Here is a 19,238-nt window from a genome sequence, read left to right as displayed (position 1 = left end):
AAACAGCAGCAGAAATGGAGCTACTCACCACCCACGTTTGGACAGCAAGGTTAGTTTACCTCACTCCTGAGGTAAGAACACAGCACGAAATGCCAGTCCAAGGAGCTTAAGCATCAGCTTCACAACAACAAGACGGCCAAACTCCATCACCTCACCCAAGGATGCAATGTGACCTGTTCAATCAATCTCTTACCTTGCAAACAGTGGGTAAGATGAAGGAGTATGGGATAAGGAGCTTTCCTTTCTTTCTCTCACACAGCACACACCAGCACTACAGCACTGGCTGCAGTATGCTGGTTTTCCTTGTTTTCATACTAACAGCATCAAAAAAATAATGCGTGTCCTGGCTAAATTGGCAGCAAATTCATCTCATGTTCCAGACAGAGAAATCACTGCGACTATTCACAGGTTACACACTTTACTTGCAGGCTTCTTTTTCCTTATGTAAGGGAAGACTCCATGTCTCCATCACCCCTCTCATCTCTGGTAACAGCACATTAATGGTCTCGGGTCACCATTCACTGTTCTTCACCCACTAGTGGTGCTACACTGCAGCAGCTGCAAGAAGCAGAAGGGACCTTACCGCTTCATAGAGAGACCTCAGGAAGTTAATTTCATCCGTCAGCGCATCCACCTTGGCCTCCAGCTCCACTTTGTTCATGTAGGCAGCATCCACATCCTAAAAAAGAGTGATAATCCGCTGAGAATGCTACAGCTTTGGTGACTTAGCTCACCCAGCCTTTGACAGCTTCAAAAGCAGCCATGAGCCCATCAAGCTCCCTGAGCCATCTGCTCTCTGCCCAACGACCCACCACGTCCTAAAACTATCTACTGATACTAGATATTGCTGGTGTGCGGGATCCCACATGTTCTGCAGGGTCCCCTGGGCCTGTGTTTGCAAGTCCACCGTCAGTTTGAACCGTCCAGGGAGCCCTTAGGAAACGCCCCAAAGGAAAACAGAGCCATAACCTCTGGTACCCCTGGGATCCAGCGCTCCTTCCCAGCTCCCTAGAGAGACTTTGGTGCCTCCAGAGAGGCCAGAAAGGAGAGCTGCAGTTCTTCACCTGCAGGTCTCTAGGCACAGCTGGAGCAAAGGGAGTGTAGGGGCAGAAGGGGGAGGACGGGCTGCAAACATCTGTGATCAGTCCCAGCTAACCCCCATGGCACGCACCTTCTTCAGCACCACAAAGTCGTTCTCTGCTGCCGTGCGCTTGTTGATTTCGTCTTCGTATCTGCCAGAAAGAAAAAAAAAAAAACAAAACAACAAAGGGGTTGGTGTGAAGTCAGAGCCTGGGGTAAAAGGAAAAAAACGTCAGTGTGAAGAGTTGCCCCGATTCTCTTCCCTCTCCCTCCGTTTCTCTTTGTGAGCCACCCCAGCAAAGCCTGTGGCCTCTCCAAGCAAGCCAGCCCCAGGCAGAGCCTTGCTGGACAACTACGATGTGCACTTTGCACCAGAGGTACCAGCTGTGCACCACAGTTCCAGGGTACTGGTTGGACGAGCTGATGCCTGAAAGCTGCTCTGGTCCACACTGCCAGACCACTAACCTGGAAAGCATTTCTCACCCCTGCTTTGCCATATTCCTTAAAATTCACTGCACTTAGGAAGATTTCTGTGCCTCATCCTCACTCACGGACAGCTGAGGCTCTCTGCTTTTTCACTTGCCCCTTAAGAGAACAAATACAAACGCAGAAGAGACGCAAGCAGACTCAACGCATTTCTCTAGGCTGATCAAAGCACCTGCTAATGCCACTTTCACTGCACGCTCCCTTATTCCAGACTTTTGAGAATATTGTGCAGGTGTCGATCACATGCCATTGTCCTGGTAAGAGTTAAACGGAATTATCCTCACTCTGAACCGAGTGGCTACGCTTCAAAGCTGCACCGACTTCTAATAGCGGCTACAACCCTCCTCTAGGTGTTCACTTTTAGATGGAACGAGCCAGACCCTCAGCAGATAAAAATCATGTTCCATTGACTTTACGGAAGGATCGCTGATTTGCACCACTTGCAAACCTGGCCCTCAGAGCCTGCCTTCCACCAACCTGTGCACAGCCAACCTGCTCAAACCAACAGCAAGAATCTGCTGCACGAACCCTGAAAGTCATCCCAGGAACAGAGCAGGAACCACTTGCTCCGGCTGCGTCAGAATTGCCGTTGCCGAAGCTCGAACGCTGCTCTCTATTTACACAGTCCCTGCGTGGCTGGTGCTGTAATTTGCCTTCCAAAGTGTGAGCCACTTCACTTCCAACGGCCTTCATGTGCCTCCCCTGCTGCTCCATGCTGGAAGCTTGCCCACCCACACTGGCATAGATGGACACTGTCCCTTTGGAACCAATGACCTGCATCTGTTGCTATTGCAGAGTAATACATGACCTGGGAATTACGTGATTGTGGCGCGTAACACGCACAGCCTGCAGCGCAGAATGGACGGTCTGGTAAATATATATAGGTAAATAAATATATCTGATATATAAATAACAGGTAAAAAGACTGAATTATTCTTAAATTGTCTGTGAAAGTCCTCATTTCCTGGGGGAAGCTCCACCAGGGATCAATGAGCTACCAAGTCACGCAGTGTTCCCCACTGGCTCCCGACGTGCCTTGGGAAGTCCGGCACACCTCGGCACACCTCGGCACACCCGGCCGCGCGGCCAGCGCGGACACAGGCTGCTCCTACCCCTGCTTGCTGCAAACCGCACCCCTCATCAACGCAGCTTCCCAGTAAGGGACTGAGCCCATCCCCTGGAGCCTCGTGCGTAGAAATCTCCTTCCCGACCCCCAGATGTAAACTGAGAATTACTGTGTAAATTACACATCACAACCGACACACAGAGCGCTAGTCACGTTTTACGTATCCTACACAGAAGATGGTATTTTCTTCGTACAAATGGGGAGAAGCAGGTTCTGAGCTCGTTACCACAGCCTGACTCCCTCTGCTGCACTAGCACCTCAGGCTCCCAGTTCTTGCTCCCCTTCTCTTAGCACAGACAGGGTTGGGTTTTACGTGGACCTGTAAGCTGAAGGAATAAATATGCACCTGTGCACCTTGCAGTCGTGTGACATGCAGCTAAAATTAGGGCTACAGTTCCTCTGGGTGCAAACCAGCCCCGTGCTGCTGCCTTGCAGAGATGCAAAGTGCAGCTGTGGGTGGGCACAGGGTAGAAGTGACTGAGCGGGGCGGGGGGTGGGGGGTGGGGGGGTGGAACATCATTCCCGTGCACCTCCTTGGGAATCACCGGCTATTGACTTTCCCTAAACACACCCTGGGGATTATCAGATCTGTTTGTTTTCAGTTCCTGCTCGATCCAGTTTGCCAGCTCCCTCTTTCTTTCTTTTCCTTTTTTTTTTTTTTTTTTAATTAAAGGCATTCCCCTTTACAGCTGGGCTGGGCACAGGCTGGGACAAAGGCTACTTTCTTCATGGGACTCCTCCCAAGCGACACGATTTATACTGAAAAAGTTGCTTAAAAATAACAGCTCACCTGCTCCATGACCCACCCACAGAACAAGCAGCGGCTGGCTCCCCGCCTGCCAGCCTGCTGAGCTCCCGGGGGGTTCCTACAGACCCAAAACGGCACATCCAACCCAAAGCCATCCCTGAGGAGGCCCCAAAGCAATGGAGCCACCAAAGACCATGTGGGAAGAACGTGCCAGGAACAGCGAGCGATCCAGCCTGGACAAATCCAGGCAGCTTCCCTGGCCTGGCCAACCTAACTCACGGCTGGAAAAAAAAAAAAAAAAAATCTCCCTGCCTAGCAGAAAAGCTGGGGACATCTCTGCCAAGCTCCTGACCAACCTGCCAGCTCAACTACCCTGTTAGGTGGGAACATTGTACGTTACTTGGTCTTGAAATCCTCCACGAGATCCTGCATGTTCTTCAGCTCGCCCTCCAAACGCCCTTTGTCGTTCAACAACCCATCCAGCTGGCGCCGCAGGTTGTTGATATAGGTCTCAAACATGGGGGCAATGTTACTCCGGGTGGTCTTCTGGTCCTGCAGGAGGGTCCATTTGGTCTCCAGCATTTTGTTTTGCTGCTCCAGGAAGCGGACCTGGAAAGCAACCAGGAGGTCATTTGTGAAAGCAGGAGGAAGGGGGAGCTGCCACTACAGAGTCTGCAGCCAGGGGAAGGACGGCTGTGGCCGGTATCTGAGGAATTTAGATTGCTCATAGGAAGGACCTAAACTCTGGAGGGTGATAAAGACATGAGGGAGCACTGCTGCTCTGGGGCTTGCTTTATGACTTCAAGGCTTTATATGGATTAAAGATAAGCAGATTCTGCTTGCCTGACGCTTGACAGAAGCTATCCACAGACCTCAAAGTCAGCCAATTACTCAAACTCCAGGTCTGGATTCCTTGCATTTCGGGGATGCCAGAGCTGAAGTTTACACAGGATTAATTAGTGCAAGAGAGTAAAGCCACAGAGGTACAGGGCAGTGCAAACAAACACAGCGAGCCCTGACTTAGGTAAAGGTCTGTTCTACCGGGAGGATTACCCTCCTCCCCGAGTTTGGTGGTGCTGTGCTTGGGTGCAGGTTTGATCTTTAAACCCTGCACCTGCACTGGGGGTTAGCACCAGCTAAATAAAGGGGGTACAAAGCCAGCCTAAGCAGGACAACCCCCTTTACTGACAGCAAAGCATGCAGGGCTTTAATTAAAGAGTTACTGGGTTGCAGCAGGCAAATCACACCACGCTCCTGAGGACCTGATCCTGACCCCGCTTATGAATTTCCCCCGGGGTTAAGTGAGCTTTGGGGCAGACCTGCTTTTAGGCATTGTCCACGGAGCTATCAGTCTTTCCAGCATCTCACCTTATCAATGAAGGAGGCGAATCTGTTGTTGAGCGTCTTGATTTGCTCCTTCTCCTCCTTGCGCACCCGCTGGATATTGGGGTCAATCTCCAGATTCAGGGGCGTCAGGAGGCTCTGGTTGATGGTGACCTCCTGAATGCCCGTGGGGCTGAGTGTCCCACCAAATCCCATGCTTCTGTAGCTGGTTCCAGCGGGAACGCTGTAATAGGTAGTACCCACATGGGAGATCTGCTTGTTGGAGCCGAGGTTGTAAAGGCTGGAGCTGCCAAAGCCACCTGCCCTGCCTAAGCTGGCACCCCCTCCTAGTCCGCGGGTCGAGGAGACGGTGCTGAGTCGCACTTGGCTGATCCCTGGGATGGCGGCAGAGCGAGAGCTGAAGCTCACAGAGCGGGACATGGCTGCCTGGCGAGTGTCCGCAACACCCCCCACCACTCAAAAGCTCAGGGAAGCTGGGCTGGAGACCAGGGGAGTGAGCTCTCCCGACTGCTTCTCCTTTTATCCGTTAGAAAAGCTGGGCTTGGCCCAAGGGCAAAAGAGGGATCATTTTACTGCCCTGGAGGGCTGGGTGTGCCTGGCTGCCTTCCCACCCTCTGTCAACCTGCGGGATCGAGCAGAGGAGGAGGGAAGGGCCAGCGAAGGGACAGGACACACCTGGCGCCGTGTTCCTGCGGTCGGACCTGGCATCGTTCCGCACTTCCCTCAGCCTCTGCCGCAGGCGCAGCCCAGGGACGTGAACCACGGGCTCCTCCGGGCGCCCTGGGCAGAGCGCTGTGACAGGACAGGTCCCGTCCCCGCTCCCTCAAGGCTCCTCCGGTCCCCTGCGCTTGCCTAAATGGATGGTGAAATGAGAAGAGGGGGAATATGCGTTGATTTTTCACTCTCTTGCAGGGCAGGTAGCTCCCTGGTTGATTTTTCACTCTCTTGCAGGGCAGGTAGCTCCCTGGTTGATTTTTCACTCTCTTGCAGGGCAGGTAGCTCCCTGGTTGATTTTTCACTCTCTTGCAGGGCAGGTAGCTCCCTGGTTGATTTTTCACTCTCTTGCAGGGCAGGTAGCTCCCTGGAAAACAGCAGAAAAGAGATAAGGGCCCTGAGCATCATGTCCAGCCTAGTTTAATATAAACCAAAGCCAGCTGCAGCCTTGGACACACACGCCGTGCTCTGCCAGCAGCACCCAGCGAGCCTGTGCCATGCAGGGCAAGGAGGGCAGCACACAAGCAATGCCGAGCTATCCCCGGGCACCGTGGTTTTGCTTTCTCCCTCCCGTTAGCACTAAAACAAAGACGGTTTAGGTGGGCTGCACCCTGCATGTGGAAATACCCAACATGCCCGTCCACACTCAAGAGGAAACACGACAGGTTTCTGCTTAAATGTATAGGTTCCTATGCAGAAGAGGCAGTAACAAAAATTATTTTTATGGGCTTTCTGCATTTTCAAATAGCCTTAAAGGGACAGGTCTCTCTACCACAGGTTTACTGTCAGGTGTAAATCCCCCATGAGATTTCGAAGTCTGGCCTGAATGTGTCACCCTTTGGCTTTTCCCCTCACCAGGACAGCAAGACAGGGCTGGCGACGTATTCCTGCCATAGCCTGTTCAAAGTATGAGCTTCCTTCTTTGTGGGAGGAACACCAGTTGGCTGGAAATTGCAGCTGCTAAAAGAAAATTCTCTTTTCGGAGGAGGGAAAAGGGGAGGACCGAGGCAGACAGAGGCATATGAGGCAAGATTCCTCCCTGCCCTGCAAGCCGGCTCAGCTTCTACCAGCAAAAAAAAAAAATAGCCTGTTCGGTGTAAAGCAAACTCGCGTGCTATGCACGCCCAGCTACGCTTGACCTGATGCCCGATGTAGAGAGGCTAGGGTTCCTTCCATCCATACGTCACTAGCAACAAGGCAGAAGCCTCCAGCTGCTTTACATATAGCTGCAGGTGAGTTCACAGAGAGAGGCAGGCTGCTCTCCCGCAACTCCCCTGGGCCGTCTTGCAAAGGCAGGGACTGAATCCGAATGTGTGGCGTAAGAGTCAAGAACAACTCCCACCGAGGTAAGCCCCGGCTGCTGGAGCTCATCAGGTTGCATTCCAGCCTCAACCCCTTTGTACCAGCGGACAGGGACTTTTTACACACCATCAGACGCGAACCAGAAGGCAATCCAGCCGGGTAAAATACAAACCTGCTGTCAGATAAACTGTCATAAAGGCAAAGCTGTTCTCAGCAGCCTCGGCAGAAACACTAATTCAGCGGTAAGAACCGAACTTCACCCTGGTTTGCACTATCAAGGCCCAGATCAATGAAAAGCCATTTTCTAATCTTAATTACTGCCACGAAGCACCACTGATTTCAAGTAAGCATGGCTCTGTCTTCCATTCAAAATTCAAGCTTTCTTTTCTTTTACCATTAGCAACCCAGCCAGTGCAGCAGACTCAAGAAAGCCTCGTTCACCTTGCTGCTACGTGCTCTCGGTGTCCCAGAGCCAGTTTAGACCCCTTGCACCCATCCTGCAAAGTGAACGTTCCCCGCTGAAATCCAGTTTCAAGTCAGGTTAAGTCTGAGCAGGATCCAGGAATCCAGAGATGACAAGAGCAGAGTTTGCTTGTGTTGTGGGGATGCCACGGTAACGCTGCACACTTGCACAACCGCGCAGGCTGGTAAATACTTCCAAGCCCCGGTGAATGACCCCCAGGGACTCAGGTTTGGTAACACAGAAGACAACACTGTATCAGCTGGTTAAACACCCTGTCAGGGAACGGAATGCTTTGTGACACTGCTTGTTGTTTGCTGTGCTTGGTGCCACAGAAGCCAGCCCGGTCCCTGCACCCCCAGGAACAGCCCCTCGCTGTGCACCAACACTCACACAGCCAACGCAAGAGCCACAAACGATACATCCCTTCGCAAACCCTCGGGGAAAATGAAGCAAGCTCTTAATTCTAGCCCAGAAAGCATGTGTGTGTGTGTGTAATCAAATATGGTCACGTCCTAATGGAAGAGGGGAAAACCCTCTGCAGGCGAACAAAATTGTGTAAATCTACCCAGAAAAGCGTAAAGAACATGTTACTACGCTGATTAGTGTCAGCCCATTGTTCCCACATCTTCTGTCGATATCCCACGGGATATCTCCTGCTGTCTGTTCAGATTGCAATGTTTGGACGGAAAGCTGTCTGGAGCAGGGAGTGTCCTTGGGTTCTGTGTTTGCACAGTGCGCTCCTTGGTTGTGGCGACTGCTCCGAAGGGCTTCGGCAGTGAGTCACACATCAAATAGTGCCCTACCGACAAGCAGTGTTTTGGTGGTCTCATGACTGGGGTCTCGCAAGAGCAGGATGGGGCTCTTGGAATGACATTCTCAAGCTGTTAACTCTTGCTAACAACACCCCAAAGCAACGCCAACACAGCGGCACCTCCACCAGCACCTGCTGCCACAAAACTGCCGTGCTGAAGGTTCCCCCCATGCTGCAACCGCAGCTCCCCCCTTTCAGGATCTAAGTAGCCTCATTCAAACTTTCTAGCTCATCAATAATTCCTGCAAACATATAGAGCTTGCTCCAGAGGGAACTTGTTCTCTCACTGTCCTGAATGCAGGCGCCTTATGTCAACAAAGTGATGCACAAATGAGCCACGTTAGGATGTGGTGACTACCTATCATGAGGGTTTATTGACTTTAGTCCTCCTTCCTGTGTCACTTGGGCTATAAAGCTCAACATGATGACGCAGCTCTTCAGCCTAGTATCTCAATGACAGGAAAACGGCTTTTCCAGAAAGGCCACAGCTGGCTGATCTGAAGGATCATTTGTTCTAAAGGTTGGTACCTTGGTACGGTTCATTGCCTTGCAACAGGAACCCTCCTACAATAATCAGAGCCTGACATCTCATTTGAAGTTGTTTAATTGGTGTCTTTAGTTTCTTTCTTTCTTAACTAGTTTTCTAGTTAAATGCACTTCTGAAGCGCTTAAATGGCTCTCTTGAACCTGGTGTGATTCCCCTATTAATGTTAAGTCACTGCCCTCCCAGTCTTACTTTGTGGGCTGAAATCATCACGTATTTCATGAACAAGTGGCTTTTCTGAGGACTGGAAATCCCTTCCGTGGCCTCTCTGCTCCAGCGCCCTTGGCACACGCATCGGCATTGTCTGCACTGCGACTTCATGCAGTTTTACACACGGGAACCTCATTTTGCTCCCAGTTCTTAGAGCCCTGCAGCTGCAACGGCCTCAGGTCTCCCCTGAACTGCGCTCCTTTTTGCAGGAAAGCAGAACAGCCTTAGCATTCAAGGGGCATCACAGGGAGCAGTAGGAATAGCTGGACACAGCTTGCCGGGGTCAGCTTGCCAGCTGCTGCCGAGCAGAGGCAGCTCCGCATTTAACAAGGCTTCCAGCAAGCTCCTGTTCCCCCCAGCAGCTCATCTCACCTCTCCTCCTGCCTCTGCCCGAGGATGGGAAGCTCTCGGCTCAGCTCCGTGCTGCCTGGCCACTCCTGGGAAGCTGCCTGTTGCTGGCTGTGTAATCCACTGCCAAAAAGCTCGGCTTCTGGAGCTCAGAATCGGCCGTACTTGTTCTGTGAGCTGGAACCCAAAAAGAACATCGGTCTAAACCCCACGGCGTTTAGATAATAGCACAAAACCCTTCGCCAGCACCTCCAGAACAACTTGGGACCCCAAAGGAATTGCTGCTGCTGGCGTCTCCCCACCTCCAGCCTTTTTCAGCAGCTCCCCACGGATGGAGCCCCACGCGCCTCCTGCCCTGCTCACAGAAGGAGCGTTTACACCCCACGCTGTGCCTGCAGCAATGGGAACCTCTGCTCGTTGCCATGAGCTCCCGGACAAACAAGCAAAGCCAGCCCACGCCGATGGGCTGCAGGATCCTTCCCGGGGACACGGCGTGTGGTGGGGCACCAGCTCATCAGAAAAACTCTCTGTGCCTGACGCATGGCGGAGGCATTCAAGCTATGGACTTTCCCCCCCTCCAGCCTATTTTACATGCACCTAAAGCTGGTTTTTTCCCCTCTCCCCCAAATTACAAGATCTTATGATTACAAGAAATCATGAAGGAATAACTATAAATATAGTTATAATTATGTATAATCATAATTACATGGATAATTTTTACATGAAAGTTGAGAGTCACTCCCACAGCTAAAGCCTTAAGGAAAACAAATAAACAAACAAACAAACAAATTAAAACATTACAGTTCTCAGAGCCGAGGTGAAATTGCCAGCCCTGCTAACGCTGGGCTCAGTTTTTTCTGGAAACAGCACGTCTCAGGAGAGAATGGAAAATCCATGTTCTGTCCCCAAAAAAATCACACGCAACTTTTGAGTCCTGCCCATTGAATCTGTTCGGTTTCCTAACAGCTGATCTGATCTAACCTCTGCGGATACTCACACGCGACGGCGCAGGCAAGCCGGGTCAGATCAGAGTCCATCTATCTCAATACGTGCTGGCCAACCCCAAAATACAGGGCAATTATAAAGTGATCCTTCCTCTGGCCACGCTTCTTCAGCCATCAGCTGTTTAACCCTTCCCAAGTTGGAAGTTGCATCCTAACCAGCACCATTTAACTGCTGCTGCTGGTCCTCTCTCCCCATTACTGGTCCACTCTAGTTAAACCCATCCCTGCTCACTACAGCCTGCGGCAGCGAGATTGCATGTGGCCTGAGATGATCTTCCTGTGTTCCTGTTTTAATTAACTCAATTGCAAACTAATGTGTCCCATTCAGAGCAGATGGAAACTGTGAAGTCATTTCACTGCAGTCAAGCGAACACCACCAGTTTATAGCAGCTGAAATAAAACCAGTGCAACAGTACTCAGTGTTATTACAGGAGCTTGCAGGCCTGATTCATGCCTAGGTTAAGGGATAACGAGTGGAGCAAGGAAGGAGAGCAACGATCTAGCACAGTCATCAATGAGCAATGCTCTTATCAGAATTCTGTTTCATCTGATGCAGCTTGGGCAGAGTCAATGGCACAATGCCACTTTACACCAACTAATCCGCCACCTCTGACTCCAGGAAGGATGAAGTTCTTACTTCCCCCAAAATACTAAGCATTCAACACTGCAGCCATCCTAACTCAGCTGTGTTTGTACAGCCCTTGGCGCAGCGTTAATTGTGGACAATGACTGGGTTTCTTAATAGCTACCACAACACAAATAACCATCTTCACCCTGGTGACTACATAGGAACAAAGATGCTCTGCAACCTCTGACCCCCATTACAAATTCCAAGATCTTTTGCAAAATCAAAGCTGTCCAAACAGACCTGTTGCCCAATAAATGCTCCTAAGGAAGAAAAACAACAAAGAAAAACACAGAACTGTATGCGGTGTTTTAGAGATAAACTATCCTGCAGGCAGGAAGCACGTGGGAGAGGCAGGAGTAAAACCCAAAGTGCCTCCCTCCACCCCCTACGCACGGGGCGACACGTTACCAAACCTGTGGCTGCGAACATTCCTTTGCATCTTCAAGCCCTGGGATTGCAAAAACTCCATCAGATTCAGTGTAAACTGTCCTCCTGCTGCAGAGGGTGGTTTGTACCAGCCAGGGCTTCCAGCGACGGTTTCTCCCAGACAAGCACCGAGGATGGGACAGCAGCAGGGACGTTCTCCACGTGCAGCTGCAGGAGTTTAACACATTCAAACTTGTAAAAGTGGGATCTACCAAAACAGCTCAACCTGGGAGCACACAAACGATTGTGTGAAAAGCAGAGGGGCTAAACCAAAGAGGCGTGTGACCTCCTCCCAGATGAGTCACTGTCAGAAGAGAAGGGCAAAAAAAAATTTAGATTATTAATTTGTTACAGGTATTTTATTTTGGCTATAATCACCAAGCTGAGACGGTTATCTCTGCTTATAGAGGGGCCAATTCATCTCTCAGGGAGACAAGGGTTTGTTTCCTACAATTGTAAACAAGGGAAATGCAGAAACAAGGAGAATCGTGCTCCCGAGAAGTGGGCTTCAGTACTTCCCACCCATCTGCAGCTGCACCAGCCAGGTATAAACTCAGCATTTATTTATCAGCCAGCAAGGCACCCTGCTTCAGCACCCAGCTTTTAAGCCAAATACGACAGAGCTGGAAGCTTCCAAAAGCCAAAAAGAAGGCGCAAGCTCCCCCCTCCCTTTGGTCTTCCTGGGACCTGGTATCAGGTGCTGCAGCGTGAGCAAAGGACACAAGCACAGCCCCAGACTGATGGGGAGCCAAGCCCTGGGTGCTGATAGCAGCAGAGGGTGTGGTGGGTCTGCGTCAGGCACCATCATAATCAATACATTCAACCATGACAATAATAATTAATTATAATTGCCTTGCACCTGCCCACATTGAATGAATCTTTCCAGGTCTGTGGGAGGGGAGGGAAGATCAGGCCCAGTATGGTGTGGAGCTGGGGCTACCCACGGCCATGCCTGTTGCTCGGAGAAAACTCCTCCAGCCCCAGCACCCAACTACCTCCTCCTTATACCCGCCAGCACCCCGAAGCCACCTCCAGTCATCAGCTCCACTCGTGGCAGGTTTCCACGTTACACAAGGACGGTGTGGGAGGAGAGAGGCTTGGCAGGAAATAGAGAAGAGGAAAAAATAGTGCCAAGAGCAAGAACAGCTCTCCATAACACTGAGGATGCTTCCTCCACGCGTACCGTGGGCTGCACAATGCCTCGGCGAAGGGAAGAGCTTTACCCGGTACGGAAAAAAGTGTAAGAACCTTTCAGGGCAGGACCGAGCTTCCAGCTTACTGCATTCGCCAGGCATGAATCAGTCGTGCAGAATTTGACCCCAGGAATTAAAAATCAGGATGAATCAGATCTGGTACCCGATTTAACAGGGATTACAGGCTCGCTGCTGGGCTTAGTGCCGGGGTGGCCCTGTGTCGCACGCGTGGCGTTGTGTAGGGCTGTCGCATGGGCACGCGCAGCCCCAACATGCCACCTCACGACTGTCCTCACGCAGCCGAGAAAAAGCAAAGCAAGCGGGCGATGCCTCCCTCTGCCTCGAGGTGCTGACTTGGGCCCGTGCCTGCACCTCGTGCACCCTATGAACCCGTTGAGCTACGCTACGGGGCACACAGTTTGCTGCCAAAATTTCCCTTGCAGACATGTCGGGACGGCAAACGGGCTCCCGACCGCTCGCTGCACTGCTCAGAGGCGGCTCCAGGAGTTAACCGGCCCCTGGGGTTAACCCAGCACCAAAACCATGCAGGCAGCAGCGGCCCCTCTGCAGCAATTCCAGCGGTGGCCAGGCTGTGCCCTGCCCCTCTCTGCCCAGGCTGCGGCGGGGTTGGATTGCATCATTTAGGAAATATGCAGCAGGATAAACTGCCCCAGGAAAGCCACGGTGAGGCATAGGCACGGCCAAACGCCTGCTTTGCATTTATTTCAGAAAGGTGTTGGTGGCACAAGGCGAAAAGTGGGAGACCGAGATCCGATCCACGTAAGCGTCCAGGAGAAAAATAAAATGAGACCTTCTGCCTGATGATTTGGGCACGTGGCCTCCAAAGAGCGTGGGCACAAGGCAGCTGCAAGTGAGGGGGCATGGAGGCACTGGTTCTCCAGCACAAGTAGCTCCCACCCTCATCTTTGTGGCATCCTGTGGCAAAACGTCCCTCAGCTTGTCCTAACAGAGCTGCTGCATCCAGCAGTGACACCGTCCCCTTCTCCCATTCCCACTCCTAACTCCTACCATGTCCTCGCTCCCAGCTTGTGGCTCCCACCTGATGACAAACACAGCAAAAGCCCAAATCCCCGTCTGTCCTCACCAAGAAAAAAATACACCCAAAGACATCCTACCCGATGTGCCATCCCTCAGATTTCTGGGCTCACTCCCACTACACTAATTTTAGGAGAGAAGCCACTGCGGGCTGGGATTACTCCGATCAGCCCCCAATCCCCACCTCGGTGCAAAATGATCTGTTTCTGCAATTCCCAATGCAAACCTTCTATCAGAAACTATCACCTTGATGTCTTAGGTCTTCCCCCCAAAAAAACCCAAAAAGATCCCAGTGTATTCTGGCCTCAGAACTTGCATGTTGCAAAATAGGTAGATAGCCTCATAAATATCCAGGCAACCTCATTAAGAGCTGAAGGTTCACAGCACCCACTGAAACACAATACATCATTATTTATGCTGCAAACCATGTGAGAATGACACAATGCAGAAACAAAATGCCTAATTAAAAGTGACACAAGAGCACAGAGCCAGATTGTAATCAGAGTGGTGGATACTGGGTGCTGTCTAAACGGAATGAAGTCATTTGTTCAAGTGTGGATTGAGAAACACTAAGCAGTAAATCCTCACATTGTGCGTCTCATTTATGCTCTTTTTATAAGCAGGGATGTTGAGAAAGGAGAAGCCGTTTGCCAAGGTAACAGGACAGGTTATTAGAAAGGGAACTGGCAGCCTTCGGGCTCCCAGCATAGCTCGGAAGAGTGGGCTCAACACAAGGACAAGTGGGGATGAGGGACAGCTGAGAGCACAGAGATTCACAGACTTCGGGACAACCTTCGAGAAGATAAAGCAGCGGCTTCTAAGATGAAGCAGAGTCCCTTTATTTGGGAGGTGATACGAGGCAGCTGCCTGGGGGAGGTCTAGTGCCCAGCAGTTGCTTCCCCAGCCCCAGCCGGTATCACCCAGCCTCCTCGTACAGTGGGAAGGGAAGAGCCTGTAGCATCCCAGCAGAAACAAGTGATGTCACCACCACTTAATTAGTCTCATTTTTTTCAATACCTGAAATTTCCTGGAAACTACGTGAGCAAAAGCGCAGCAGATGGGTTGGAAACCTTCCTAAGTGTGAAGCAGATGTGGGCACGTCCCATCCTGCCTTCCAAACCCTTCTATAAATTCTTTGCAAGTGATGTCTATTTGGGGGAAGCGATTTAGATGGCTGTGCTCTAGCTACTTTCACCCAGAAATCCAAAAGGAGGAAGGAGGGAAAGGGGCTGGCAGGAGGAAGGGGATGTGGATGGCAGGCATACGAAGGAATGGAAGGAGGAGGTGCGAATGGAAATGTGACCCTAGAAGGGTGGATGAGCACGGAAAGGAGGAGTAAGTGGGACAGAAGGAAAGAGCAGGGATGGAGGGGAGCTAGAGAAGGCTGCAGAGCTGTTCACAAGCACCCCCCAAACCAGGGTCCACAAAGACCCACAGTCTGGGGTGAAATTCTCCCCTCCCCGGCCACTGTGCCCCGATGCCATCGTGGGCAGGGTGGCCGCAGCGCTTCCCTCGGTGCCCACCCACCGTCTCCCGGAGTTGGAGGGGGTCAGACAAGGAGAGCAATGGTAAACCACAAGCGTGCCCAAATTAGCGTGCAGCCCTGTGGTCACTGGCGTGTCCCTAGCTGTCCTACCACAGCACTGGTCCGGGCATGCCTCCAGCCCAGCCCAGCACCTTCCCTTCTCCACCGGGCACTGCAGATGGGCTGGGAGCAGAGCTGAACTCGGGCGTCTCTGCAATCAAAGACTCTCACCACAAACCCAGCTCCGGGCAGCGCTGCTGGCTGGTGACCCTGTACACCGACCCCGTCCCCAGCCTACACCACAGAGCAGGGAAATGCCTCTCCTGTCACAGCATGAGGGCCAGCAGCTAAATTTAACAACAGCAAATCACGCATTCAACAAAATAGGCCCTCTTTTTTTTTTTTTTTTTTTTTTTTTTTAGACCTGAAGTGAACTCGGTGGACTGAACCTGGCTCTCTGGAACCTGCAGCTGGTCTGCCTGGTCCTACCTGTGGCCACAGTATCAGCCATTCTCCTGCGATGCGTCACTCGGCTGAGCACACCGCTCCCGCTCCAGACGCTCCTCGCGTGCCTGACGAGGCTTAAGTCAGTCCTGCTGACCCACTCGTTACCGCCGCAGCTCTGCATCCCCCAGCCCGTCTCTGTCTTGCTTAACCTTAATCATTCAGATTCCTTGGGGCAAATGCTGATTCGTTGTTTACGCTTCGTGCGTTACCCATACTTAATAAACAGCAATTACTTATGGAACCTTGATAAATAAATTATTCTACTACGCATACACGTATTGAGCCAATAACCCTAAAAGGTGATTTTCCAGCTGGCCAGGATAAATCGCCATATGTCAAGGGAAGGGTGACAAGACTCTCTAGGTTTGCCTGCAAAGGTTTAAGCACCCCCAAGCCACCCTGTGCCCACCCCCAAACCTCAGCCTACCACAGAACCACACCACAAACTCAAAGCAACATGTTGCCTTACTCCAGGTGTATCCAGAATGGGAGATCCTGGGACCACTCGGCATCTTTGGATGGCGATGACTCCATCCAAATGGATCAGGAGACAAGCTAGACCACGCTGCAAGGACACAGACAGCAACACTACGGGAGTAGGAGGACACAGCAGTTTAGCTGGAGGTGACCGGACCCTTCACTGCAACCTCCAGAGCCTTTTCACCCTGGTACCACCTCCCTCTTGTCCCCATCCTTTTTTGGCTTGTTTTCCCGTGTAGCCAAGAAGACTGGCACCAAACCTTAAAGCCCAGTTTTGGAGACCAGCCCATTCCAAATTGAACCAAATACCTGGCCGAGGAGGAGCATCGAGAACATCAGCAGGAAGGGAAGAAACACCCTGACTCAGCACTGCCTCTCCCATAGGGCAGGGAAGACAGCAAGGGAGAGAAACATGCAGCAAGGCTTTGGCTGCCGCTGTGTGAAGCAGCCCTCCCTTCTCCATCCTCGCAAAGACAACACGGGGTGACAGGTTTCTGCACTGCTAAATGCGCCTACGACAGCAAAGGGCAGCGTCAGTTCAGCATCGGGCTTTTGGGTGCTGCCACGGGGCAATGCCCTGGCTAGACTGAAATTAGGGTCCCCCTAGGGCCCAGCACCACGAGCAGCAGTGTCCCCCCTTAACTGGCCATCCTTGGATCCCCACCTTGCCCCTCTGCCTAGGAGGTAGGACCAGCAGGAGCTTCAGCCTCGGCGCCTAGCAAGGAGAGATTAGAAAGCAGGTTAATCCTTCTTCTACAGGCTCTTCCCACGCACCCTCACATCACCTGCCAGCAGAGATGACCACTTGCAAACACTTTCCTTAGAGGGTTACTGCAAATTACACCCATCTCTTTAGGAGGAGGCAGGACTTTGAAAAGCCTGGCTCATCTCAGAGCCGAGCGAGCCCAATATTCCCACTGAAAGATACTTTCCACCCTGTCTTTACCAAGCATTAAAGGCAGCTTTAATCCTAAGCCATCATCCTTCTGGGGCAGAAGAATTCGTTCGACCCTGCCTCCAGCACCTAATAGAGAGGATGTGCATTGTAGGACAGGATGCTGTGCAGGAAATGGGACTCAAAAGGCATCAAGCAACATGTTACAATTAGATCTGGTCACCTGGAGATGAGTTTTTTGTGCCATTCTGCACTGGGAGATGCTATTTCAGCCAAACTGGATATCCTCACAGGCTGGATTCCAGATTAGAAATTTCATTTCAAGAAAAAATAAAAAAAAAAAATAAAAAAAAAAATAAAAAAAAAAAAAAAGAGGAGTGCGAGAGAAAGAATTGATACTTAGAGGAGAAAGGAGTAGGGGTTGATGCTCAGGCAGATGTGGCTGCCGCTGCGATGACTAGCGGTGCTTTCTCCGCGGCAGTGCCTCCTGGGATCTTGCAAAACATAATCGTGCCACATCCCGCCTCGCGTGCAGAACACTGCTCCCAGCCGCTAGTAAATTGAACTAGCCCAATTCCACCTCCATCTCCTTCCCTCAGAGGGATCATGCCTACGGAGCCATCACAACTGCCCTCGGTACCAGATGAAGCAAAAAACTTGCCAGGTGACCCCATGACCTGATGCTAATCAGGAACACTGATGTGCCGGCAACCGCAAAGCCACAAACGAGCAGCCCACAATGAGATAGATAATCTCACCTCACCTTGCAAGAGCCACGAGCTTTGACATCTCCCAGATATAAATTTTGTTTTCATCCTTAAAATAAACCATCAGGTTTAAACTGCAAAGTCCTGACAAGGATCCATCAAGTGCGGGACTTGGATCAAATGGATCATCAGGGGTAAGAAACACTTTCCCTGGAAACAGTGTTTTGGTAAGATGGAGATGCCACGTGAAAGCACGCTGTTCTTGGCAAAATACTCAAACTATGCTTGAAGAAAAGGTTAACCTTACTGGAATGGGTCACCTGCCATGCAAAGTCCTTCTTAAGACAAAAACTACTACATCATCAGACACGTTTCTTGTTGAAGCAGGTCTGTGACAGATCCAAGCTTTCTTTCCCTTCACTTGGCAGGGAAACTGTCTTGCAATGTGGGGCAGAACCAGCCCATAAACCAGCAGCTTTCCCACAACACGGCAATTCAAAGTTTCGGCTGGAAAAGACCATCCCTATCCTGGGAACACCGATGCCAAAACCAGAGGCAGAAATGGGTGTTCTGTCCTGATTTTTTTCACATGAGAAACTGAGTTAAAGCAGGAAAATGCTTCCAAGAAAGCCACGTCCAACACTGATTTATACCTAGGTCCGAACAAGCCTTTAAGGGCGTGCCAGCTTGGCAGCCTCAAATTCATTAAAAGCCAGTGGGTTTTGGTGTCTCCACCAAAAACCTTTTAAAGGGCTTTCAAGGAGCGGGAATGTGGTCGGCCAAAGATGGACCTGGGCACTTTTGAGATCCAACTCGGTGTCTACAGGTTTTGAAAGTCTCTGTTGTTGCCAGACCAGATGCCTGAATAACCTCTGGACCCTTGGTCCCCACACCCAGGGGCCTCAAAAGCAGACCTATCATCCCTGAAACACTCAGAGCTCCAGAAGCTTCTGCAATGTGCCCACGCGGGCAGAGGAAGACCACAAGCGCCTCTAATCGCGATGAGCTTGAGCTGCGTTTCCAAACCCCTGCCATTCTTAGCCCATTCAGACTCTTGCTTTACAATTTTCAACGCAGCCCCACCAAAAAAAAAAAAAAAAAAAAAAAAAAAAAATCACAATTTCTTCCTGCAGATTTTGACTGGAAACCAGCCAGGGGCTGAACCCAGGCTCCGTGCACCGAGTGCTCCCTGAGCCTGCTGCAGCCCAGCACCTTTGCTTTCTTCACCATTTAAGGATGAGGAAAGCAGCTGCTTGGGGCCTGGCAAATTACCTGCGAGTGATTTGTTTTTGCTGCGAGTGCCTGTGCCCTCACCACACAAACAAGCTCCTGAAGAAAGGAGGGTACAGACAGAGGAGGGAAGGAAAAAAAAAAAAAAAAAAAAAAAGCCAACAGGTTGATCTGGATTACATCAACGGTTACACCCTCCTCCGTTTAATGAACATAGGAGAACAGGTGCTTGTAATTCATTAGCCAACCCACAAGCAGAGGAGACAGGAATTAAGCCGACCAAACTCCTCAGCGTGCCACTACTCTCCTTCCCTTTGAGGCAGCAGCAGCAGCAGCGAGAAAACTTCATCTTTTTTTTTTTTTTTTTTTTTCTCCCCCTTTCCCTCCCCTCGAGCTGCAGAGCCACAAGCT

General features: G+C 51.2%; 1 protein-coding gene across 6 annotated transcripts in view; it reads right to left on the bottom strand.

Moving 5' to 3' along the window:
* LOC308054718 (keratin, type II cytoskeletal cochleal) overlaps positions 1 to 19,238 on the bottom strand; it is a gene marked incomplete at its 5' end in the record, with an annotated part of 32,723 nt that overhangs the window by 4,756 nt on the left and 8,729 nt on the right. Inside the window, 6 exons of one of the 6 annotated variants that reach the window (XM_080367952.1) lie at positions 584 to 679; positions 1,172 to 1,232; positions 3,841 to 4,049; positions 4,809 to 5,007; positions 5,460 to 5,865; positions 11,222 to 11,340. In XM_080367952.1, coding sequence (XP_080224078.1) covers positions 584 to 679; positions 1,172 to 1,232; positions 3,841 to 4,049; positions 4,809 to 5,007; positions 5,460 to 5,865; positions 11,222 to 11,237 — 987 coding nt within the window. Of the gene's footprint in view, positions 1 to 583; positions 680 to 1,171; positions 1,233 to 3,840; positions 4,050 to 4,808; positions 5,866 to 11,216; positions 11,341 to 19,238 lie in introns of those variants that run through there. The other 5 variants (XM_080367951.1, XM_080367954.1, XM_080367953.1 and 2 more) reach the window with 5 other exon arrangements.

This window comes from Falco punctatus (genome assembly GCF_963210335.1).
Source record: "Falco punctatus genome assembly, chromosome: 18".
NCBI classification, from domain to species: domain Eukaryota; kingdom Metazoa; phylum Chordata; class Aves; order Falconiformes; family Falconidae; genus Falco; species Falco punctatus.
The sequence above is the reverse complement of the archived record's forward strand: the minus strand, read 5'-3'. Positions and strand labels throughout refer to the sequence as shown.